We start from the raw sequence: 25910 nt of genomic DNA on the forward strand, positions 1-25910 counted from the left end.
TTGTCGTGTGGCTTGCAAGATCTTCATTTCCCAATGAGGGATCAAACCCGGGACCCTGGAAGTAAAAGTACTGAGTCCTAACCACTGGACCACCAGGAAATTCCTACAAATAGGTTCTTTTGATGGGAAGGAAATACATGATTTTCTCATCTTTATATGAAATATCTTGATGCTCTGCCACAGAAGCCGTGCGTTAAATCCATACTAAACAGAAACAAAGAGTTTCCTCAAAATGCACAGACTCTTACTACTCAATTGTTAACCCTTTAGGAGTAAGGGCTATCTTAAATCCCTCGGCTAGACTTAAGTACCTCTCAGTCCTTGTACCCTAAAAAGAGCACCCTGCACAAAGCACACGGCTGCAACTCAATTCATTGCCTTGGAGCCACAGTACCTCTGGCTTTGAGAACTATCCATCCAACCAGCAAAAGGACACCTCCACAATGCCTAAAGCCATTTCTGTTTGATTTTTGAACTCTAGGAAACTACCCAACCTCTGGAATCTATAAAATACAGTACTCAGGGCACTAAGAAATTGATGGTTACATGCAGGGGAAACACACCAAGAATTTACTTCCTTCTTAACTGCAGCCAAAACAAAGCAGGGGTGGGCAGATTTTTGACTGCAAGTTGTTAAGGTTAAGAAGTTTCTCCTTCTGGCCTCTGGAAAATCCAAGCTGGGAGCACGCCATCCCCTTTGTCTGCCTCTGCAAGGCTCTTGCCTCGAGGCCAGAAGGGTTAGCACAGCCATTTCATGCTCTGAAAAGTCAGAAAAGGCGAGATGGGGAGCTTTTCATTCGAGGAAATGCCTAGTAGTCAGAGCCGGCTCTGTTTCTGTTGGAAAGATAAGCGGGGATGCTGAGGTTAAAAAGCAAAATTTCCAACAATGCTTAATGAAAGGCTTGGAGACAATGTACAGAATTAGGCAGCGGGATAAACTCCAAGAAGAGAGGAGCAGGTGCCAGAGCAGAAATGCAGCAGAGACTCAGCACCAGACAGTTCATGCATCCAAAATTTTCCATGTATTTAAAATGTCATCAGGACACCCTGTGAGCACAGACTCGAGGCAGCAATTACGGGATACAGGCTTATCCTTCCTGGCACGAAATACCCACAAATAAGCTCCTAGGGTAAAAGTCAAAAGAACGTAGAAAGGAAAGCTTTACCATAGAAAAACTGAGCAGTTGCTATGCTTTCTTGCCGAAATAGATAATTAAATACAGATCTTCTTGTGAAGAGAGTAGTCTAAACTCAACTACTATATTCAAAGGCACAGAGCTCCCAGGCCCATGCGGGGTTTTAAACCTTGCTTGGATCTATAGACGGCCTTCGGAAGCTCCAAGAAACCACTGAAATTGCAAATTAAATTGTGTGTATGCGTGTGTCATTGGATGAGGCCATTTTTGTTTTTTATATCTTATGGTGCTTTGATATTTGAGGTCCTTGTGGACTGCCGGACTGCCCTCTCCGGGTTAGCTAATTTCCAGAGATAGCAAACAACTGCCTACAAGCATGCAAACCAACCTATCCAGATCCCATACCCCTCCTGATCAATATATCCTCTGGCCAAAACCATTCCAGAGCCAGGTACAAACAACTAGGGACCATCCTGGGGTCTGTCAAAATTATCCGAACTATCTGATACTGAATTTATTCAGCACACTTACCTTGCCTCACCCATTCCTTCCCCTGAGAATACGGAGAAGGGCTCTGGCTCAGGCATTCCCTTCAGCTCCTCCTGCCTCCTGGCTGACCCTGATACTATCCCACGTGGCCCTGCATGGCTCAGTGAGTCCCCCTACTCTCAGAACTGTAAGTAATGAACCATCTTTTCAACTGACTGACTATCCTTCTCATCTGCGGGCCTTATTGTACCTGAATAAAACCCAAATCCTGGTTACTCTTTATTACAGTTTTGCATATACCTTTTTTCTGAGGGGAGAGTCCAGGCTTTTAACACACATTCTCATAGAGGTCACTGGCCTCCAGGAGATTAAAAACTAGCATCTCAGGTCACTCTGGGCTCTAGCTTCAGATGAGAATCTATCACTGATGAAGCTCTGGAGGGCACCTGTAAAGGCCAGGTGGCTGTTCTTAGTGCAAAGAGAAAGCAGTGGAGACTGCAGAGGGCTTTGTTTCTGTTTTTCCTGGCTTTTTGCAGGACAGAGAATAGTGACACGTGGGAGTTTAAAGGGAGAAGGTTCGCAAATTCCCAGAGGGGTGACAGTAATGATAAATTAGCATTTCTCTCAAATAATACAAAACATCTGAAATGCTTAAGCATCCAAAGGGTTGGGGAGATTAGGAATTGTCCATGTTATGTTTTGTTAAAAACAACAGGCACACCATGATGATCAAAAACAATATCATCCGCAAAGAGATAAACCTTTTGGCCTTCAGTCTCACTAAGGCTGACAGAGATAGAGAGATTTTTCAGGCCAAAGTACAGAGTCTTGAGACATGCCCAGAATAAAGAGTAGTGAACTCAAACCAGAGAGCTTTTTGATGGCTGAATGAGAACTGAATGTTAAACACGTATCTATCAAACATAGCACAGTGGAAGATGTATATAAAATGGTAATAAGATGTCCCTTTTGCTTGGTTGGAGCCAATAATCCAGTTGGGGAGATAAGACTTCTGTCCAAAACATTACAAACAAGAAAAGCAACTTAAGTGTCTAATGAAAGGCACAGACCACGCGAGCCACAGCTGTTGAGGAGAGGCCCCTGGACTTGGGGAGGGGAAGCCAGGAAAGCTTAGGGGAGAAACAGAAGCTAAGGCTTATAGGAAAGAGCGAACGGATTTGGAAAGGAGGAGAGGAAGAGAACGGTTCAAGCCAGAAAGCAGCTCTAACTGCTCAAGGTGGTTCAGGGTTCAAGGGCTAATATCAGTTCAGTGGGAAGCAAAGGCTCATATAAGGCAGAATATAAAATCAGGCTAAAAAAAAGACAAGGAATTTGTCATCTGTACAGCAAAAAACAGAAATCCTTTGAAATTTTGTGAGTAAGGGAATTACAAAGTGGAGTGCTTTTAAATTTTAATTTTTATCAAAGTACTACATACACACAATTTTAAAAGTTAAAGAGTATTACAAGGCTAATAAAGTTAAATAGCAGCCTCCTGCCCTATCCTCTCCCTTGATTTGCTTTTTAAAATCTTTTAGCTGTTTTTCTTCTGATAATTAACTGTCATATTTCTGCTGTTACTAATTTTTCAATTTTCACAATTATCTACTGGTTTCCTAAGATGGGACATGATTTCTCCTGCCCTTTTCTTCCCCACCCTTCCAAAGAAGTTATACCCCATTTTTAGATTTAACATTATTTAATGTTAATTATTTACAGTAATTTGACCATATAAATATTCATAACATAAACAGTATAATAAATTTATATTTCCTTTCACATACAATTTTGCATCTTCTGGAGAAGAAATGTTCCTGTCATAATTTGCCAGTCATAACCCTCCTTTCCCCATGAGAAGGATGAACGGGGAGCCTGGGATGGCATATACACACTACTGTATATAAAGTGGATGGCTGGTGGGGACCTACTATATGGCACAGGGACCTATATTTATTGAATACAGGTATTGTAATAGCTTGTAATTCCTGGAGAAGGAAATGGCAACCCACTGAGTATTCTTGCCTGGGAAATCCCATGGACAGAGGAGCCTGGTGGGCTACAGTCCATGGGGTTGCAAGAGTTGGATACGCTTAGTGACTAAACCATCACCACCACCAATAGTCTATAACAGGAAAGAATCTGAAGAAGAATACACCCCCACACACATACATATGTATGCATTTTTTTATTTATTCATAACTGAATAGCTTTTCTGTGCACCTGAGACATAACATTATAAATTAACTACACTTCAATTTTAAAAAATGGTTTAAAAAAAAAGTGCTAAGAATGTGTAGTAAGCAATGTGTGCTGGTAGTTATTATTATTATTATTTAAAAAAAAAAAAAAAAAAAAAAAAGAGGGCCAGGCATCACTCTTAAGGAAAAGGAAGATGTAATCAAATGTTAGGTTTGGTTTATATTGATATTCGTATAGCTGTAATACATTTTAAGTGAAATTGCCTCATGTAAAATGTGTTGCTGTATGTTGAACTCTCTCTTAGAAACCTCCCTCCTCCAAATGAAACTACTGTTTGTTTTTTTTGGTTTTTTGGCCATGTTGTGAAGCTTGCAGTATCTTAGTTCTCTGACCAGGCATTGAACCTGCGCCCTTGGCAGAGAAATGCAGGAATTCCACTGCACTGCTGGAAAATTCCCCAAAACTCTGTTTTTATAACAGGATTTGTTTTATTACACTGAATGTCTTAGGAACATAACCCTTGCATTACAGCAAAGCAGGCTGTAACAGAAGCACTGGGCACTAGAAATATGAAAAAAGACAAGGCTCTTGACTTGAGGAAACTAATAATTTTAGAGAGAGACACGAAACTTGTATACAAATATGGGAATACAAGGAAAAATATTGTAAAACTGTAAATACATTACACATCCTAGGTACAATTTGAATATAAGATACCTTGAAAGTAAAATAAGACATAGCAACAGGGGGCTTCCCTGGTGGCTCAGTGGTAAAGAATCCACCAGGCAACACAGGGGACATGGGTCCAATCCCTGATCTGGGAAGATCCCACTTACTGCAGAACAACTAAACCTGTGCCCACAAGTACTGAATGTGTACCCTAAAGCCTGGGAACCAAAACTCCGCAACTATTGAAGCCTGCACACCCAAGAGCCTGTGCTCCGCAACAAGAGAAGCTACTACAACGAGAAGACTGTGCTTTCCAACTATAGAGTAGCCCCTGCTCACCGCAACCAGAGACAAGCTCATTCAACAACGAAGACGCAGCACAGCCCAAAATAAAAAAATAAATAACATTATAAAAAACAACACAGCAATAGTTTACATTTCGTATTTTTAAGTTGCATGCTATGTGCTTAGTCGCTCAGTCGTGTCCACCTCTTTGCGACCCCAAGGACTGTAGCCCGCAGAGCTCCTCTGTCTGTGGAATTCTCCAGGCAAGAATACTGGAGCAGGTTGCCATGCCCTCCTCCAGGGAATCTTCCCAACCCAGGGACGGAACCCAGGTCTCCTGCATTGCAGGTGGATTCTTTACTGTCTGAGCCACCAGAGAAGCCCACCTAATATCCATACATGGCATTCTGATATAACAACACTATGCATTTTGTTCATTTTTCAAAAATATGTAGCAAGATACTTCATGTGCAATAATTGCTACTATTTTCTAAGTATTTATCTTGTACCAAGGGACACATTAAGTTCTTGTTTAATAAATGTTCCCATTCAATCTTCACAATTACCCAACATGAAGTCCGTTTATTCATTAGACAAATATATAGTGAGTTTCTACTACATGCCAGACAGTGAACAAAACACATAAAATTCCTGCCTTCATGGGAATTACATTCTGGGGGGCGGGGAGGAAAAGCTATATAACAAAGACATGAGTTCACACAGCATGTTAAAATTATATTAAGTGTCACGGAGAAATATAAAACAGAGAAGAGGAATGGAAAGTACCAAGGGTAAAGTACTGGCAATTTTCAATAGGGTAGTCACTGAAAGGCTTTACAGAACCCCTGTTCTACAGACAAGAAAACTGAGGCTTAGATAAGTTAAACAACTTTCCCATGGTCACCCAGCTGGCAAGAAGTGAGATGAAATTTGAGTTCAGTTGTCCTTAGTATTAAGCTCTATGGCATCTCCTCAAATCAATAATAAATTCAATCACGTAGGTTTGCTTCATCAGATTATTTCTTAAGATTATGTTCGCATTTTTAGCGTCCCAAAGGGGTTAAGAAATAACTTTATATTTTCAGGATTTGATGCCTTATTTCATATCTACACTAACTTTTGCAAAGGAGTAGATAATGACCTAAGATCTTTGGTTGGCTTTATATCCCTGGAAAAACTGAGAAGAGATCAAAACAATAATTAGTCAAGGAGAGTCAAAGGATACTTCACAAACTACATTCAGTCTATGAGAAGACTATGCACAAACCCAAAGCAAGTCCTGCTTCCTCTTTCTGTTACTGTGACCACCTCTATTTAGTTCATCAAGAAGTATTTCTTTTCTGTCCCAAGGGTGCCTAGCACTCAGATGTGCTTCGGCAACTCCGTTTATTAAGCTGAAATGGGTTCTTTACAGCCACCTGAGCCTGTCTCTTAGCATCGAGGTGTTCCTGTCACCAGAACATCTAAAGTTGGTGATCTCAGCTTATGCCAAGTAGTTCAGGTACTGCAAATAACCTGGGTGCTAAGGCAAATATCTACTTTTATTCCTTTTAATTTCAGGTAATATATTTTTCAAAAAAGTTAAGAGTGCTTTACCATCCCTCCGCCCCCCCCCCCCCCCCCTTAACTAATCCCTGGAAGGAACATGGAGGTAAGGCTAAACTCATCCTCACCTGTCAAGGAGACAAAGAGACCAGGTGACTCACTCAAGTTACATTGTGAATTATTGAAGGAGCCTGAATGACAACGACCCGGCCGTCAATGTCTAGTGCAGATTCTAACACACAAGATCAGTAGCCCTCAGTGTTTTTTTGTGTCCATAACATACCACTTGGGGGGGGGGGGCGCAGTATTTTTGAAGTGATTAGAAGACACAATACAGTAGTAAAGCCATTTTCAATAATGAAGATGCTGCACCAGTTGAATAAGACAGTGACTCCCAGTGCCCATCTGACGGCCTTGGTGCTGCTCCGACTGCTCACTCGCCACGCTAGCCTCTCACGCTCTAGGGAACACGAGGTCTGTCTCCTACCAATTTGTATCCTACTCTGAAACACAGGTGCAACTTCACAGGCCCAAAGTTAAGCTTACACTGCAATAATGATTTTATTTAGCACAACTGCATTTTACCAACCAGTCAAAACTTGGTGGATTACCAGTGTGTTAGGCTGTACACAAAAAACCCAGTCTCCCTTCAGGAAAACAAAGCTGCTTCTTTGACTAAGAGGTCAACTTGGATTTAGTGGTTAATTAATACTTTATTGCAACATCACCAGGAAATCAGCAATTAACGATCAGTGCCAAAGACATTCATTAAAGCCTACATCCTCCTGTATCACATCAGAATGACAGCCACTCTGATATAATAATCAGGAATAAGGAATCAGATAAAATCTAGGACTTCTGGATACAGTAATTTAAAGCACTTTTGAAAAGGTATGAAAATAGTAATTGAACTTGAAAGTTAATCTATTTTTTTCTAGTAAAAATCCCCAGCACTTAGCGTAGGGCCTGGCAAATTGTAGCACTCAAGAAGTGCATTCCAGACATTTCCCTTCTAGTCTGGTGGTTAAGACTCTACACTATCAATGCTGGGGCTGCAAGTCTGATCCCTAGTTGGGCAACTAGGATCCTCTCAATTCATAACACACAGACTTAAGAACACGACTACATTATCCGTCTGAATAATGGCAATGAGAGAAGTAGTAAAATTGGTCGGTTTTGGTATTTTTCTTGGTTGATTATTTTCATGATAAGGTTAATATATATTAGAACCACCAGAGGCAAATAGTTTTCAACGAATAAGGGAATAAATGAACAAATAACTGTTCTGAGGTATAAGATCGACAGGAACAGAAGAGATCCATTCACATCCTTCTCATATGCAAAGAGAGACCCTAACTCTTTCTGTCTGTTCTAACGTAGCTCTGTTGCCTCCTGGACAGAGTGGGGGAACCTACAGAGGGCGTGTACTCATGCTAGACTTTCCCCATGCCTAGCAGATAAAGTGAGGCTCAAGGAGAGCAGTACAGTTCTAGTGCACTGAGGACATCTAATCACTGTCTGTCGTCTAAGGAGACGCTGGACATGGTCTTCAGAGCAAGAGAGATGGGGGTGGGGCTGGGGATCGGAAGTCAAGAAAGCCAGAAGAGAAGTGACACAGAGTGGAGCTGAGAAATGGAAGCTGTAAGGTTCAGCTTGAGAAGGCCCACAGGTATCTACGGGATGGGGACGGTCACGCTATATTCCCACAGGATCAACCTGAGCACCTGGAGGGAAGCTGAGGAGAAGAGAAAACGAGTGAGGTGGACTGAATACGGTTTTAAATGGAAGAATAGTCTCATCAATAGCAAAAATTTTTAAATAAATAAAGTATTTTAGGTCCTTCTGAAAGTGGACCCAACTAGTTTTAAGTCCTGGTCAACTTAAATGGCAGGCAGCCTCCAAGGCCCAGTGCTAGGCATGATTTGGAATACAAAAGCTTAGTTACGATTAAAAGAAGAATCCAAACCTTTGGCTTCTCACAAGAAAGCAGCTATGGGTGACTTCTTGGTAGTTCCTAACGTGCACCATTTATGAATACCGAAGCCAAGGGAAAACATAAGTGAAATGTTCATGTTTAATGTACAAGTCCTAGGCTGAGAAAGGAATGGGGCATGGATTTCTCTGGGAAGTAGACTAGATCTTAACCTTGTCTGTCTTTGTTTGCAATATTCTTTGACTGAGTCTATCTATGCACACACACACACACACACACACACACACAAAACCCCTCCCACCACAGACTGCCCAATTAAGAAACAAACAAAAAAGATTTCAGAGGAGCAGAACTCTTTTCAACATTCTCCTTCAGAGACAGGGCCCCGAGGCCACTTCAAGTTTCATAGTTTGTTTCAGTTATACTCCCCACACAAAAGTTATGAGTCATGTAAAACTGTAAAATGTGAAAGTCAACTTGTAACCAATACTGCTTAGCTCTTGCTGTAAAAATCCCATAATTTCTTTTTTTTTAATGCACGAATTGCAACTTTATTTTTTACACTTAAAGGCTGACGAGAAACCATTACTAATCCTATTAAAGAAAATCTAACACAACAGCTCAATCGAAAAGTATGGTAAGCATATTTACTCATTAAATACTATTTTTTCTAGAACACAACATGGAAACATCTAGCATGCATGTTTAATCTCAGTACAATAGATTCAAAACCAAGTATACATGTTACATGCGTCAAGGCTAGATTACAAATTATCACAGTCATCGTCGTCGTCATCATCGTCATCATCATCATCATGCTTTCTTTTCAATGCATTTGATGCTTCATTGGCAGTATTTTGTGATGAGACCATGTTAGTGTTAATAAGAATATTTTTGGACCCAATTAATGACGGATTAATTAGAACATTCTGAACTGCTGATGTTGCAGGAATTGAAGCTTTTACAGCTGGGGACTGTGAAGTGGGCATCTGTACTGTGAACCTTTGCCCTGTGAGGGACACTGGAGTCCCTACTTTAGTTGAAACGGACATGGCTTGTGGGGTTGGTGTGCCAAGCGTGGGAGTATTTGGTCTGCTAGTAACTGAACCAACACTTAACTGTGGAACTGTTATTCTTCCTGCAGAAGTAGATGCCTTTTTTTGTAAAGACTTAAGTCTATAATTTGGAGCAGTCAAGCAATACCTATCAGGTGGCAATCTAGGACCTGAGTATGGCTTGATCAATGGCAAAGGGGTTTGATTTCTTTGCCTTGCTATATCTAATAAAAAATCTCTTGGGGGAGGAGAGGTAAAAGACTGGTCAGCACGACACTGGATTGCCAATCGTACATCATCTGCATCAACAGTAGCTTTCTTAGCATGACTTGAATAAATTTTTGCATCATCTAGAATTGTGGTCACATATAGGAAGGCAAACTCCAACATCTGATTTATAACTCTTGGTTCATATTCTGTAATCCCCATACCCTTCAGGATTTGTGCCATCATCTGTGCATCTTTCGGCATGCTCTTGGGAGAAGCCATCTTGCCAGACTCCATGATATCCGGTGATCAAACTTCTCGAGCTAAATCACCCACATTAACGTGTTTCAGTCCTGATCTTGATGCAAGTTCTTTGCCTAATGTAGTTTTTCCAACCCCTGGTGTACCGGTGAGCAGGATGTTCAGAAGCAACATGGTCCTCGCCGCGCTGGCTCCGCACGCCTCTGCACATGCGCTCTACACACTCCTGGGAGGGGCCGGCAGGGGCAGGCAACGGCAAGCGCCAGCGGCCCGCGGTACTCGAGGCCTGGAGGGGCACTCGAGACCCACCTCTGTCGCCTCGTCACCCACAGTTGGTTACCCGGCCCTCGAGGACACGCTTGCATCGCAGGGTCCATAATTTCTTGCCTTATCCTTTTCACTCTTAACTTTAAAGGTCTCAGAACAGGAGAGAGGTAGAAGAGGGAACTCGAGCATCCAAAATGAGGAGGACAAAGGAAGCAGGCGTCTTTATTTTTTTTTAATTTTACCATGCTGTGTGGCTTGGGGATCTTTGTTCTCTGACCAGGGATTGAAGCCTAGCCCTTGACAGGGAAAGGCTGGAGTCCTAACCACTGGACCGCCAGGGAATTCCTAGCAGGCATCTTTAAATAAAGGAGATCCCCAGAAACCAAGACTAAGATGATTTTTTTCAAGATTTCTATACTCCTAACAATTTTTCTTCAGGTGTCAAAAAAGAGCACTGTCTCTACGAGGTACACTAGCCTTTCAGGAAAAAAGTCCCTCTCACATGCAGAAGAGATGCTAATAACACAAAGGAAAAGGTAGGCAGCTGCACTTCATGCCTGAAAATGAAAACTAACAGTAAGTCCACACTAATCAAGGTCTGCATAGCCAAAGCCATGGTGTTTCCAGTCGTCATGTATGGATGTGAGAGCTAGACCATAAAGAAAGGCTGAGCACCAAAGAATTGATGCTTTCAAACTATGGTGCTGAAGAAGACTCTTGAGAGTCCTTTGGACTGCAAGGAGATCAAACCAGTCAGTCCTAAAGGAAACCAATGAATATTCATTGGAGGGACTGATGATGAGGCTGAAGATCCAATACTTGGCCACCTGCTATGGAGAGCTGACTCACTGGAAAAGACCCTGATGCTGGAAAAGATTGAAGGCAAAAGGAGAAGGAGGAGGCAGAGGATGAGATGGTTGGATGGCATCACCAACTCAATGGACCTGAGTTTGAGCAAGCTCCGAGAAATAAGGAAGGTCAGGGAAGTCTGGTGTGCTGCAGTCCATGGGGCAGCAAAGAGTCAGACATGACTTAGTGACTGAACAACAACAAAACTAAAACATGGTGTACTTAGAAATTATGGTAGAATGGGACAAAAAGTAAACCTGATTCTAAACATTTCCTTCACAGCTATCACCTCCACATTCTCTGGCCAATTCCCCTAGTACTTCCATCCAGTGGCAGCTTGAAAAATTCTCTAAATGAGTCTTAGAGTTGGCAGTTCAATAGGTGAAGTGGGGACACTGAGGTCTTAAAGCTGCCAGCAGGGCAAGCTCACTGTTTTCACCTAGAAGGTATTGTTTTCAAGGGTGGTTTGGCTTGCTTCATAGCAACAGAGGGGTATTAACGACTCCCAAGCTAACTCTTGGTGCTGGCTGCTTCTATCCCACAGGACTTTAGAGCTCTTCCTCGGCAAGACAAGATTAGAACAGCTGGAAAGTTCTTCAGATCAGGTGTTCTTAAGTTGTCCCTGTAGTCTCTCTATCTGGACCATGGGAGTGGAGGAACTGGGGTATTTGAAACAACTTATTTCAAGCTTTGCATTGATATGTTCAGTTTTAATTAGTTTCCTAAGAAGCAATTTAACATTTTACCACTTTTCCCCAGTCACCTCACTTCAGCAGAATCAATGAAAATATTTAGGCCAAGAAACACTTTGTGACTTTTATAAACTCTCAATTAGGTCTTATGTTAGCTGTATTTGCTGTGCTGTAAAGAACATCAAGTTTAAATTCGGTGACCCATGATGGATAAAGGTCTAAAGGTAGGAGAGGAAGGGGACCCAAAAAGCAAAGGCAGAAGACAGGAAGGATACTGGCTGAATCCCATCACTACACATTCTAACTTCTTATCAGGAGAGAAGAGATAAGCTCTAGTTTTATTTGGCTTGGCGAGCATCTCTGCCTCTTTTAACAGTCTGTACATTTCCATTCTCAGCACTGTTCTTCCCAAGACATGCTGCTGCTCCGTTTCCCTCTTGCGAGTGGAATCTTCCTCAGCTTGGGCCAAGTTGCTTCTCTTCACTTTCTAGGAGCAGACAAGGCAACGCACATGCATCGCAAGCTGCAGCAGCAGCTCCCTGACTGCCTCACAGTCATTTCACGAATCCTGGCTGAGCTTTGAGGCAGAGCAGAGAGATGCTCAGGGAACACACTAAATCGCTGGGTGCCCTGCTGAGCTGGATGAAGTTCTTGAGAAAGCCAGCTTAAATCTCCAATGAGAAGTACACACCTTTCTTGTACATAGGCCATCCTATTTTCGAACCCAACTGCCCAGTGCAAAATTCAGAGTTCACTAACAGCACAGCTTGCGTCCCAGCAAGTTATGGAGATGCTTCTGAACATCAAGTATGTTCTGAAGGAATGACTAGTGAATATGACATTTGGCTCTACATGCCTGAGGCCCAGTCTGTGCCTTCGTATCTGGAGCCCATAAAATAAGTTTCTCACCAGTGTCATCAATAAGGCCAAGCAAAAGCTAACTCCTATGCTTGAGAAGAACTGAATTCTAGCTTCTCCCAACAACTGCTCTAAGAAAGCATAATGTGCCACGGTCACTGGCCACGCAAAGATCCTCTGCCTTAGTTTTTAGGCACTTTTCTTCCAATTTGCTTCTGTTACAGAAGCTGCGGATTATAAATGATGCCATGGGCACAGGTTCACTTACAGCCAATTTAGTAAGTGCCTGCACAGTTAATCCTGTCAGTCTTGCTCCCACACAGAAATACACGTGGCCCCAAGGGGCCCAGCCACCCACAGAGCTCTTTTGCACATCTCTTACCCTCCAGCACACAGAAACAGAGGGCTGCATCCCAGAAAACAGAGAAAAAAGGTAGTTCTTCTGAAATGCTCCGTCTAGAAAACCAGGATCTAGCTTTCCATTTGGATGTCATTTCCAAATGCATGTCTCTCTGAATAAACCAAATAATGATTTAAACCATTTAAATAATGAAAAATCAAGACATTTCTCTGGAATTCAAAATCTATACATCGATATCCTTTGGTATGCTGAAACTTTCCTTTCACGTATATGTAAGGACACTCTAAAAAGCAGTTTACTGACAGTGAGTTACTAGGCTACGGCAGATCTCAAAAACTGACTTCATTGTGGTATGTCCCTGTAATGACCCCTCATGATTCAAGCCTCTCCTCTGAAACCATGTGCTTAGAGACAGTCCCCTCTCTGACTCTGGGGTTAGCCGAGTGGCTTTTGTTAGCTGATGGGATAATAACAGAAGTAAAAAAGCAGAGACTCGCCGAGTACGTGCTGCGTTGGGGCCTGACGGCTCATTTTTCGCTGGAACCGAGAGGCTTCTGAGGAAAAGCTGGTGAAGAGAGAAGAGACGAGCCACCATAGCCGAGGCCAGGGACGTGGGAAGCCATCTGCACTGGTGTGCCGTGGCTACAGCCACAAATCACCACAAACTCAGTGGCTTAACACAAATGTACTAGTTTCCATTGCTGCAGGTCAGAAGTCCAATGAGTGTCTCTTGGGCCAAAATCAAGGTGGTGGCAGGAGTATGCTATTTTTCTGGAGGCTCTCGGGAAGGGTTTGTTTCCTTGCTCATTTGTTTTGGCAGAGTTCAGTTCCTTGCAGTTTTAGGACTGAGGTTCTGGTTTTCTTGCTGACTGGTGGCTGAGCGCCAAACAACTCCCATCTTCTTCCACTGCATCTCACTGACTGACCTATCTGCCTTTCTCCTCTGCTTTTAAAGGCTCATGTGATTAGACTGGGTCCACACAGATAATTCAGTGTAATCTCCCTATCCCAAAATCTCAATCACTTGTGCGAAGTTCAGTGATGTGGTGATCTTCAGCAGGCCACCGTCCTATCTGTTACATCAACTACGACCACCCATACCCAGCCAAGCCATCACCAGACACAGAGAGCCATCAAGCTCGCTCAGATCAGAGAAATGTACGTTGGATCCACAGAATTGTAAGCAACAACACTTTTTAAAAGCCAGTGAATTTTGGGGTGATTTGTGTGGCCAAGGCTACACCCCTCCCGAGGGGTCTGTGCAACCCTTAACCTGATAACAGAGACACTGTTCTCCTTTCTCTGCTCTAGTTCAACAAGCATGCCTGAGAGGTCACAGGCAGTTTTCTGTCCTCTGAATCATAAAACAAAACGATTAAATTAGGGTTATGTCTTCTTTCAATCCAGATCTAGGGATGACTGCTGAAATTTCACAAAAGTCAGCCTTATAATCTCAACAGAACCAGAGAGGGGCTTCCTGATCCACAACTAGAAGCTATACACACAAGATATATATAAACAGATATATATACATAGACACACTTGAAATGTGGGGGGAAGATTTGAAGGAAGGACCAATCTCTGACAGAGAAAACCTGCTGGGGATGATAGGGAAATTTCACTGCTACCTAACTACCTCTTCTTCAAGTACAAAGACCCATGAGGGCTTGGGGGCACACCTTCTAAGCAGGGGTCTCTAACCCTTCATTAGCCAAATACATTTCTTCAAATGGGCTCATCCTCAAATCTGCTGATACTTAAAGGTCTGGAAAGTGGTGGGAGGAAAACGCTAAGAGCAAGTTAATGTCCTCTTGGCTCTTTTGGCTGACTTCCCTGTGCCTGGGCCTTGCCTATTAATTGAATGCTATTCGGATTCCATCTCAAAAACAAATGAGGATGGAGACCAGAGGCCTGCCTTCCCCAGACTGATAAGAGCAGCACAGTGCAATTATACTCGAACAGCTTTGTTTTGGAATGTAATCACCGCCCCAGCCTTCTTCCCAATGGGATGGCAACAGTGTAATTACTGCTTCAGGAGTCATTGTTTGGGAATGTATTTCTTCTACAGGGCTCTTTCGAGGGGAAAGGAGCTGCAACAAGAATATAAGAGAATTTGTAGCCCGCTCCCCAGTAGCGGTTTCATAGGCTGAACAAATTATTTTTTGTTTTCTTACAGAAAAACCCGAGTTTAACTTTTCAGCCTCTTTTTCTGCCAACAAGGCATCACCCTATACCCCATGACGGTTCTGTTTGAGAAGTCCCAACCTAAAGCTAAACAGCCTGAGTTCTGATTCCTACTCTGTCAAGTACAAGCTGTGGTCGTGGGCAAACTACTTCATCTGCTTATGCCTCGGTTTCCTTATTTGTAAACAGGAGTAATACCAAGGCATCACTGGAATACTGTGAAGACTAAGTGAAATAATATGTGAGCAGTGCTTAGAGCTCTCCCTGGCACAAGGAAGTGATCTTGGGTCTTTGTTTTCAGCACATTTGAAGCACTGCATTCCACCACAGTCACATTTTGCAAATATGATCTAACATCGTGCTCAGTCGTGCCCAACTCTTTGTGACCCCATGGACTGCAGCCCGCCAGGCTCCTCTGTCCATGGCATTTTCCAGGTGAAAACACTGCAGTGGGTTGCCATTTCCTCCTCCAGGGGGATCTCCCCGACCCAGGGAGTGAACCCATGTCTCCTGCGTCTCCTGCATTGGCAGGCAGATTCTTTACCACTCTGCTACCTTAGCTCATGGTACTAAGCTTGAGTTATTGCATTATTTCTGTCCACAACCCTTTTACCAGTTCAGCATGAAGAGAAATGTTTTGGAAAATTTTAAATGCTGCTATAGAACTGTCAGTCTCTAAGCTATTTACTCTACTGAGTAAGAGTTACTAGATATGTCCACGTCAGTCCTCAGTTGTTTACTAGTCCAGGGAAATTACAATAAAGACACTGTTGTGAGCTTCCTGTTGGAAAAATGAGCAAGTACTACCAAAGCTGACACTAGCAGATTGGGAAGAAAATTCACCTTCTTAGGCAGATTTATTCATGAAAATGAATGCTGTTTTATTTTCCTCACATGCTTCCAGCACATCCAACCTCCCTGAAAGACTCTTATTGCCACTGGGAACCTAGACCTTTTACCTCCAGTCTGGTTTTCCCCCTGTTGCTTTGCAGCCTGGACCAGTTAAATTCTCTGCCTAGGAAGAACATTTTGGGGCATGAGCCATAAGAGTATATAAAACATGAGTTTGAACATACACCCGTGGTGGATTCATGTTGATGTGTGGCAGAACCAATACAATATTGTAAAGTAATTAGCCTCCAATTAAAACAAATAAATTTAAATTAAAAAAAAAGAAAGAAATCATGAGTCTGCTTGCCAAGCAATTCCAAAGAAGATGACCCCACAGCTCTAGGCACCAGTAGTGAAGCTGGCCCTTCTGCATGGCACACAGCTGCACCGAGCTGGGCTTCAGACAAACACAGGGGTTCCTCAAGGTAGCCCTGTAATATGAGACACTATTTTTACAGGCTGGAGTATGTCACTACAGGATAGCTTTCTGGCCCTGAGGTGACACCCCACAGACTGTGGCCTATCAGGCTCCTCCGTCCATGGGATTTTCTAGGCAAGAGTGCTGGAGTGGATTGCCGTTTCCTTCTCCAGGGGATCTTCCCAACCCAGGAATCGAACCCGGGTCTCCCGTGTTGCAGGCAGACGCTTTACCGTCTGAGCTACCAGGGAAGCCTGAACACCTGACCAAAAGAAACACCCCCCCAAAAGTCTCAACGCTTCAAAAGGTCCCTGGTCAGCCACGTGCAGGTGCCTCTCCACCTCATCGCTTACACCAAGATATCTATCTGTGCTTGCTCTGGGCTTCCAGCTGAATGCCACAAGGACCCTGGGGGAAGAGCCAGCCTTGTGGATCAGCAGGTGTTTAAGAAAGGAAATTAACACCCACAGGTTGGCTCTACTTTGGTAGAGAGGGTGAGAGGTGCTGTCTGCCAGCTCCCATGGCATTTCCAGCCAGTTTGGAATAAATGAGACTGCCTGAGGACATGAACTGAGAAAGGGAAAGAAAAGCCAATATGAGATCAGAGTTTTAAAAAGAAGGAGGTGGAGGGGTAGCATTCCTATCAAGGACTCAGATAAAAAATAATGGAGTAGATGAGATAGCAAGAAAGACTATTTCAAATCTTTCCAGAGTATGCATAAGATCTCTAATCTCAAACAAAGTGAAGACTGCCTACTGCCTCCACTGGAAAAAAAGGGGGGGCTTTGATCTCATATTGCGCTTATTCTTTCCTCACGTCTCCTCCATAGCTTTCTGTATTGTCGTATCATGTGTTCTGAGGGGTTGCAAAACATATCAAAGCATGTACTAATCAAAACCTAAGAAGATGGAAGTAAAAGGGTTCTGGCATTATAGTGGGTCCTTGGGAGATTAGAGGGCATCTTCAGTTCCATCTGCAAGATGAGAAATATTCCTAAGAAGTACACAAGCCACAAGACTCAGACGCTCAGCTCTCAGGGTCTAGGGAGGCCCCAGGCACAGAGAACTCACAGGACAAGTTACACAGCAGGTCCCAGCCCAGATACCTTGATGCCCACCTTTCTCTTTCAGGAGGAAGAAGGGGGACTGGCAGAAGACTAGTTAGGAGGTGAGAAGAAAGGCTATAGGTCGACTTCGCCTAGAAAGAAAACTCCTAGCAGAGTCGACAAGAACCTGTGGTCCCAGCAAAAAAGCTTAATAGACTCCTATTTTCCACTACAGAGACGCTGGCAGGTTCTGCACTCTCATGGCCAGTTTTTTGTGTATAAATTTAGCACAAGACATACTGTCCTCTAGCCGTTTCTGAGTATGATGGGCTTACATAGTAGGTGGAAAGTGTATGGAGAGCAGAGATCATGTCTTTTTCATCTGGGTACTATCATATACCTAACACTGTGCCACAGAAAAAACAGAAGCTCAATACATGTTTATCAAGTAAAAATTGATTATATGCCAGCTGAGCACTCTGCAGGCAATAACAAATTCATTCATTTCCCACCCCCCCATTACTCATTACTCATAGCTCCAGATAAAGAAGACTTATATACCAGGGGCTCACCAGGACCAACGCATCTTACATTCTGGGCACGCACACTCCTTAAATGTGTTAGCAAGTCGTCTCTTCCCATTTCTTCCTCTCTGCCTCTGTCCCTTGTTTTAATTAGTTAATCTAGAACAGTAGTTCTCAATTTTTCAAGTGCACCAGGATCACCTAGAAGACCATTTAAAAGACAAATTCCTAAGCCCACAACCAGAATTTCTGCTTCAGTGTATCTGAGGTAGGGATCAAGAATTTGCATTTGGAACAAGATCCCAAATGACGCTGATGCTATTGGTCCACTTTGAGAATCCTATGTTGCCATGGTTACATAGGAGCAAGTACTTGGTCTGGAGAGTAGATGCTTATTTCATGAGAGCAAGTTCTGATTAGAGACAGAAAAGGGTTACTCAAATGCAAACTCTGTGACTCCTCTAATCTAACCCTCTTGGTTGACATGACTACAGGCAACAGTGGATACATTAGGTTGTCAAACTATGAACATAGGGAACTTCAGGTTACCATCTGCTGGTGTCTTAGAGCACAAGTCCGAGTTTTTTCAACTCACTGACCATAGCAAAAGGGAGAAAGCACTGCTTGGGACCCAGGAAGCGCACTGTTGAGGAAGACAGAAGAACAGTGAGAGGTCAGCAAGGTTATAATCAGTGAGGAGACTAGCACGGCTCTAACTCAATGCTGGCCCCAAAGTCTTATAATCAAAATCCTAATGAAAAGAGCTAGAGTCTACTGAACACTTACCGTGTGCCAAAAAAAAACCCCCAAATATGCTAAGTGCTTATATTAGCTCATTTAATCCTCAAAACAATTCTCTGAGCTAAATACTATTCTTATGCCCATTTTACAGATGAAGACACTGAGTCCCAAGAAAAGATTAAATTAACCAAGATTACATTGTGAGGAAGTAGCAGCATGCATATCTGAACCTAGATAGTCTATCTCTGGAGCCCAAACTCTTGAATGCTTTGCTCTACTGCCTCTCAAGCCAACTCTACAATGCAAGTAGCAGCTGTCATTTCTGAGCTCCACTCAGGCTCACAGACCCATGCAAAAGAGAAATGGGGACACATTCCGAGTTACTTCAAACTGCATCAAAACTCATAAAATTCCTGGTTCGAGCCCAGGTTTGAGTTAACACACACACACACACCTATCGGGATTGGCAGTTAAAAGTCTCAGAGGAATTATTAAAATTTTAGTGAAGCCCCCAACCCTGCCCCCTGCCCCCCCAAAAACACACACAAACAAAAAAAATATAGAAAACCAGGCTACTCCCTGGCTAGACAGTAAACTCTGCAAGGGCAGAACCATTAAAATCTTTTAAAAGACTGAAAGTGCTCTGGAAAATGCTAAGCTTTTAGAAAGTGGTATGTACATTTCAAAGTGACAGTACAGAAAGAGCACAGGTGTAAAGCATCAGCGGGGAGTGATCAAGAGGAAATTTCCTAGGGCTGAGAGAGATGGAGGCACAGAAAAACTTAGTCACACATTACAAAAGGAAGAGAAAAGTTCATTGACAAGGCCTGCTATTTTCCTCTAGAAAAGCCTGAAGAAGCAACAGACAAGCCAGCTTAGAAACTAGAACCTACATTCTTGACAAGCACACTTCTCACTAGTGGAAAAAGGAGATGCGATAAAAGGCTGGGGTAGAGACAGCACGGATGCTCAGTGACTGATGGAAGCCAAATAAGTACAAGGCCCTTGGTGCTGAAAGGCATCTGTGAAAGCTGGGTTCTCTGGGAGGAGTGCTGCATTTATTTCTCTGTTTCCCAGGCAACCAAGCCAGCCCCTTATCGCCTTTACTTTCATCACTGGAGCAGAATGAAAGGTAATTGGGTTAATTATTAAAGCGGTCCTAGCTAGTACCACCACCACTAATTGTCCATTTATCTGGGATTTACAAACAGCTATCTTAATTGATGTAGAGCTGGAACGTGCCACTCACTTTATCAGCCTGGCTACTGGAGAGGTCAAGAACATGGAGAATGGACCAGCCAAGGAGATAAAGGGTCTAACACCAGAATTTTCCTTCATTTCTGCTCATACTCATGTAAGTGTACATGACAGCCTTCAACTATATTCACTATTTTTAATCTTTCCCAGATTTGCCAATTCAAGTGAAGATATGGTATACAGTAATTAAGCTGTTGTATTAGGCAACTGCAATATCAAATTGAGAAATTAAACTATTTTTTAAATGTTGGCAGGCCAGCAACCCAGATATCCACTTAGTTGGCCAAACTAGACTAGATAGGGCTCCTAAAAGTAATTTCCTAACATACCAGGAAAGTGGGAAATATCTAGGAAAGTGGACCTGTGTTTTTAAACCAGTGTTTTCTAAAAAAGATGAGCGAGTCAGAAAACAACCAAAAATAAAGTTAACAAGAAAAGTAAATTCTTATAAAAGATGTATCCCAGTTGTACCCACAGCACACAATCAACAGAAGGATGCCTGGAACATGACATAACATACAGTAATAGTTAAAATGATAACAATAGTTATAACAACTATAGCAATAGTTGTAACACTGTACCATTGGGTTTATTATACAGACATAATATATACGGCAATAACAGCACAAAGCAGGACTGTAAGAATGTAGCTATAATGGAACAAGGTTTCTATATTTTACCAGAATCAGGTTTGTGTAAGTCTGAGGTAGGTCCTGATATAGTTTAAAATCAAGAAAGGAATTAAAATAGCACATTAGAAGCTATCCACTCAATACAAAAGAAGTCAGTAAAGGAGAAACAGAGTAATAAAAAAAAGACATTAGAAAGACAAAAAACAAGCAGCAAAATGGCAGGCAAAAATCTGACTACATCAACAACATTAAATACAAATGGACTAAACAATCTAATCAAAAGGCAGAGACTGTCAGGCTAGACAAAAAAATAAGATCCAACTGCATGGTTTCTATAGGAGACATACTTTAGATTCTAAGATATAAATAGGCTTAAAGTGAAAGTGGGAAATATCTAGGAAACAGTCCACTTTCCTAGATATTTCCCACTTTCCTGGTATGTTAGGAAATTACTTTTAGGAGCCCTATCTAGTCTAGTTTGGCCAACTAAGTGGATATCTGGGTTGCTGGCCTGCCGACATTTAAAAAATAGTTTAATTTCTCAACTTGATATTGCAGTTGCCTAATATACTTGAAACTTATTTAACATTGTATATCATCTATACCAGAAAAAAAAAAAAAAAAAAGACAATCATTACATGAACAGAGGGACATTTTATAACGAACAAGTTGCTTCATCAGGAAGGCAAAACAATTACAAACATATATGTACCTAATAACAAGGCCCCAAAATATTTGAGGCAACAACCGATAAAACTTAAGGGAAAAGTATACAATTCAGGAATAATGAGTAAAAATTTCAATATTCTACTCTTAATGGTGGGTAGAACAACTTGACAGAAAATCGGCAAGTGTAAACAAAACTTGAAGAACACTATCAACCAAGCAGACCTCCCTGTCATCTATAGAACCCTCCACACAGCGACAAAAGAATACAGTCTTCCCATGCACACGGGTAACATTCTCCAGAATAGACCATATGCTAACCCATAAAACAAGTTTCAACAAATTTAAAGTAACTGAAATCATATAAAGCATGTTCTTTGATCACAGTGAAATTAAATAAGAAAGCAACAACAAAAGGAAATTTGTGAAAATTGGAGAACACACTTCTAAACTAATGGCTCAAAGAAGAAATCCTAAGAGAAATTAGGATGACTGGGCACAAGGCCATCTCTAGCCCATGACACTCAACCAGGCCCCAGTGACCTGTGGCTAGAAGCAAAAAAAAAAAAAAAAAAAATCCCTGACACTTCCCATTGATTTTAATCAAAATACTAAATTAAATACATCAGGCTGACATCTGTTGGGAGCAGATGCTCATTAGGATGAAAGTCAAAAAGATTAGGCAGAACAGATAACTAATACCCTGCATTACTCAGGTCCCCATCCCTCAGAAGTTTTCCTTCCAGTAATTACCAGGAAGATGTCAGATGCAGGGCTTCTCATCTCACTTGTATGAGGCCTCAAGCATGCAGAAAAATATTACAGGCTGAAGAACCTTTTGGCAGATACTCCCTACTGAACTCAGGCAAAACATGGCACAGAAGACAGGACAGAGTTATTATGAGTAAAGCAGACAGACCTGGGCAAGCGACATTTACTTCTCTGAGCCTCAGCTTTCTCTCCTGCACAACGGAAAACACACCATCTACTTCAGAGGGTTATCAGAATCACTGAAGGAGACAGTGTATGGGAAACCACTTTGGGCTGTACCTGGCCCATAGCAGGCAGTCATTGACTTCATTTCCTTCTCTGTTATGGACTGTTACTACACAGAGCTAGAGCTGTCTGCTAAAAGGTCAGCAGAGGGAGTTCCCCAGACTTTTGCAGGTTTCCCCCAAAATATACCCGTCAAGTTGCAGTAGCTTTAAAGGTAGTTATATCTCTTTAAGTACAGGTTTAGAATTTGTGTTGCTGAAGAAGGGGCTTGGTGTGGGTTGATGGGTGACTGGCAGCCACCGGGAACCTACGGAATTGTGGGAAAGGCAACAAGATAAGGCAGAAGAGATGAAGATTAACAGACTAGCAAAACACTTCTCTGTAGCAGCTTCTGTTTTATATTACTGCTTTCAGGCTCTTGTGGGAGGAAGTGGGCAGAATGGATCTTAATTTTCTGCAAATCCATTTTTGTTGATGATTCTGAATGGTTTTGGCTAGGGTCCACTGAAAACTCTTTTGCCACTGATCATGTCTCCTAAAACTGCAGGTGTGTGGATATGCTTTGTCCCTCCAGATCTGCTAAATTTTCACGCTTCACCTCTACAAACAGCCACTTGCCATACAAAGGGTTTTGACTTATGTTTGGACCTAAGAACCAAACAGCATGATTAAGGTATGGCCAACCACATAGACTATGAGCTACAGAAACATAGGGATCGTGTCTGTCTTATTCACTCTGGTAGCCCACAACACTGCCTGGCACACAGTACAGAACAAACCTCTACTGAATGTAACTGTTCTGAGACCATCACAACCTCATTCCAATCATATACGAGAAAAGTGTCTTTCCAGGAAAACTCAGAGTGCTTACTGCTAAAACGCTAATTTGCCTTCACTTTGAAAGCCATTATTACAACAGCTCTATTATATGATCACAAGTTTAATAAAAAGCAAAACATCTGTGTCCAGGAGGGCACAAAGGCGCAGGGAAGGGGTTGTTATATAATGAGATTTTCCTGAGCAAGCAGCACCAGGTCATTAAAAAGCTATGTCTAGAATCCACTTAAAATGGAGGCATTAAAACAAACGGGAAAATCCCCTGAAGATCAGCCAAGTTCCTTGGGACCTCTTTCCCTCTTCTAGATTAAGGACCTACAAGAAAAATGCTATTTTGATGCTTTGCACTTAAAAATAGCTGTGGGGAGACAGGCAGACTAGGAGACTGGAGTCCCACTGCCTGGTTCAGCTCCGGCTCCTTTACTTCTAGCTCCATCACTCTGGGCAAGTTAGCCTTCTGGGCTTCAATTTCTACCACTGTTAATTAGATAACAGCACCCATCTCATAGGATTACTGTGAGGAAGAAATGAAATAAGGCAAGGAAGAGCACTTAAAACACTCTCCAGCATACAGCAAATACTCAATGAATGTTAGGCTTTTGTTGTTGCTATTATTATTATTATTGGAATTTTCTCAAGAGAAGCAATAAAGAAACACAACCGTCATGGAATCTGGAGGGACATCCAAATATCTACAAATGATGAGGGCATTTAAGAAAGGCCCGATGGAAAGAGAAAAACAAATATATATTAACACACATATATATACGGAATCTAGAAGACGGTATGGATGAAGCTCTATGCATGGAAGCAGTGGGCATGCAGCCATAGTGAACAGACCTGTGGACACAGTACGGGAGGAGGGGATGGGATGCACCGGGAGAGCAGCGCTGGCACATAAACATTACCGGATGTGAAATCGCCAGCCAGTGGGAATGTGCTGTATGACCAGAGGGCTCATAACCAGTTCTTTTGTGACAGTGTAGAGGGAGGGGTAGAATGTGGTGGGAGGTGGGGGGGAGGTTCAAGGGGGAGGGGACATATGTATACTTATGGCTGATTCCTGCTGATGCACGGCAGAAACCAATATAATATTGTAAAGCAATTATCTTCCAATTAAAAAAAAAACAGTAGGATAGATGCAAACTATTACACACAGGATGGATAAACAACAAGGTCCTATTCCATAGAATGGGGAACTATATTCGATATCCTGGGATAAACCATAATGAAAATACAGACAGGTAATACACATATGTGTATAACCGAGTCACGCAGCTGTACTGTAGAAAGTAACACAACACTGTAAATTCAAGTATGAGAAAATGAAAAAGACCAATGGACACTTTCTAACCGGTATCTTGAGAAAATGAAAGAAATGAGCTTAAATGTGAATGGAAACCATCCACTAACCTAACTCAAGAGTGAACGTCTCCAAGAGTCTAGATTTCCTTATCCTTAGGGTACTTTGCAGCTTCTGTTAGAGAAGTTTTCTCAGTAGATTTCATACTTGTTAACAACTGCCTGCTGGAATATAACCCCTATATTCAAAACTATCCATAAGTGAAAGTGAGCCATTTGGGGTCAGACCTCTGGACATAAAGAAGGGAAGAAGAAATAGAGGTGAAAAGTTATTAGATCAAAGGAGACAAAAAACAACACAGAGCTGTTAAAAAAAAAAACCCCAAAGAAACGAAATGCCAAGGAAACAGAGGCTTCCCAGCAGTAGAGGAGCAGGAGCTGCTGTGTGGGGTGGTGGAGGCAGATGTCTGGAACAAAGAAGGGTGGAGAGGAGCTCTGTAGTACTGTCTGGCAGCAAGTGATTATGTGCTAGTGAGGAGCTTCCATGTGCCATTAGCCAGGCCACACAGGAGTGCCCAGTAAGGAGAGGCACAGAGCCGTGGGGGCTGTTCACCACCGCGGGCCATAACCCTACTGAGTGGAGGCCATCAGGACACCATGGGGCAGTCTGCTCCTCTACCAAGCCTGGGCCTATGAAGCCCTGGCATCCAGCAGAGAAACCACCGAGGTTCCTAGTGGTTTCTAGGCCTTGACGCTGGCTAAAGAATACTGCTACTTAAAGGACGCCAGGTCTCATGGCCCACCCACCAGCTGTCGCCACAGCTTGGTCAGAAATCACCTTCCTGCAGCTCGATGGTGCCACTGCCTCACACAGATCCCTCTCTACCTTGAACCACCACATGGCCCAGATTTTCCAAAACATATTGTCATTTGAATTTTTTAAATAAGGATGCTTATTAAAGATACACCAAGATGTGGCTTGATTTTTATAGTTTTTAATGCCTTCACGTACATAAATTTACAAGTTGGCAGTGGAAGTGGGGGTAGGGCGGACGAAGAAGGGGAGGAAAGAGAAAAACCTTTTGTTGGAAAAAAAAAAAAAATGCATCTGCTTTGTTTCCTTCTCCAGAGACTGCCCAGAAGCAGCAGGACACCCTGTGTCTCAGCCCAGTCATGTCATACATCTTAGGCCCCAAACACTGGTCACTGCTACTCAACCACCATGTAACTGCCTCAGCCGGCTTGTCCAGCCCACTTTCTATTCTATGGAAATTTTTAAGCCAGCTCCTCCAAGGGTCTCTCTGCTTCCTCTGAAGACTCCACAGGGCCTGGGAACTCCATGTGCTGGCAGCAGACTAGGGTCAGAGAGGTGTGCCTTCAGCTCCTAATTAAATCACAGGATCTGGCTCATGAGTTCCTTGCCAATAAAACATGAACAATGCACCTTTATCATTCCATTTAAAAAAGTCTATTTGCTGGATTAAGAAACAAATGGTTTAAACAAATTAAAACAAAAAAATGTCTGAAGGAAGAGGGGATGGACAAAAAGCAGCAGCTTCCCTCCATCAGTAGCTTCCTGCCCTGAAGTAAGGCATCTGAGTACAAGACTT

At 42.5% G+C, this 25910-nt stretch overlaps 2 protein-coding genes and 1 long non-coding RNA gene across 11 annotated transcripts in view; 1 reads left to right on the plus strand and 2 right to left on the minus strand.

The window, feature by feature from the left end:
* Positions 1-25910, minus strand: part of AMBRA1 (autophagy and beclin 1 regulator 1) — a 173684-nt gene that overhangs the window by 64654 nt on the left and 83120 nt on the right. The gene's annotated exons all lie outside the window — the stretch shown is intronic.
* LOC129627628 (transcription initiation factor TFIID subunit 9-like) lies at positions 8777-12323 on the minus strand. The gene has a single exon (XM_055547004.1). It carries the CDS (start codon positions 9813-9815, stop codon positions 9021-9023), a length of 795 nt encoding a protein of 264 aa, XP_055402979.1. The 5' UTR covers positions 9816-12323; the 3' UTR covers positions 8777-9020.
* LOC129627629 (uncharacterized) lies at positions 19605-25559 on the plus strand. Its single transcript, XR_008702650.1, has 3 exons — positions 19605-19742; positions 19822-19964; positions 25430-25559. It is a non-coding gene; the product is annotated as an uncharacterized LOC129627629 (long non-coding RNA).

Source organism: Bubalus kerabau, chromosome 15, assembly GCF_029407905.1.
Source record: "Bubalus kerabau isolate K-KA32 ecotype Philippines breed swamp buffalo chromosome 15, PCC_UOA_SB_1v2, whole genome shotgun sequence".
NCBI lineage: Eukaryota > Metazoa > Chordata > Mammalia > Artiodactyla > Bovidae > Bubalus > Bubalus kerabau.

Coding starts and splice junctions, on each gene's coding strand:
- LOC129627628 (XM_055547004.1), bottom strand. CDS start 9,815: ATGGAGTCTGGCAAGATGGCTTCTCCCAAGAGCATGCCGAAAGATGCA.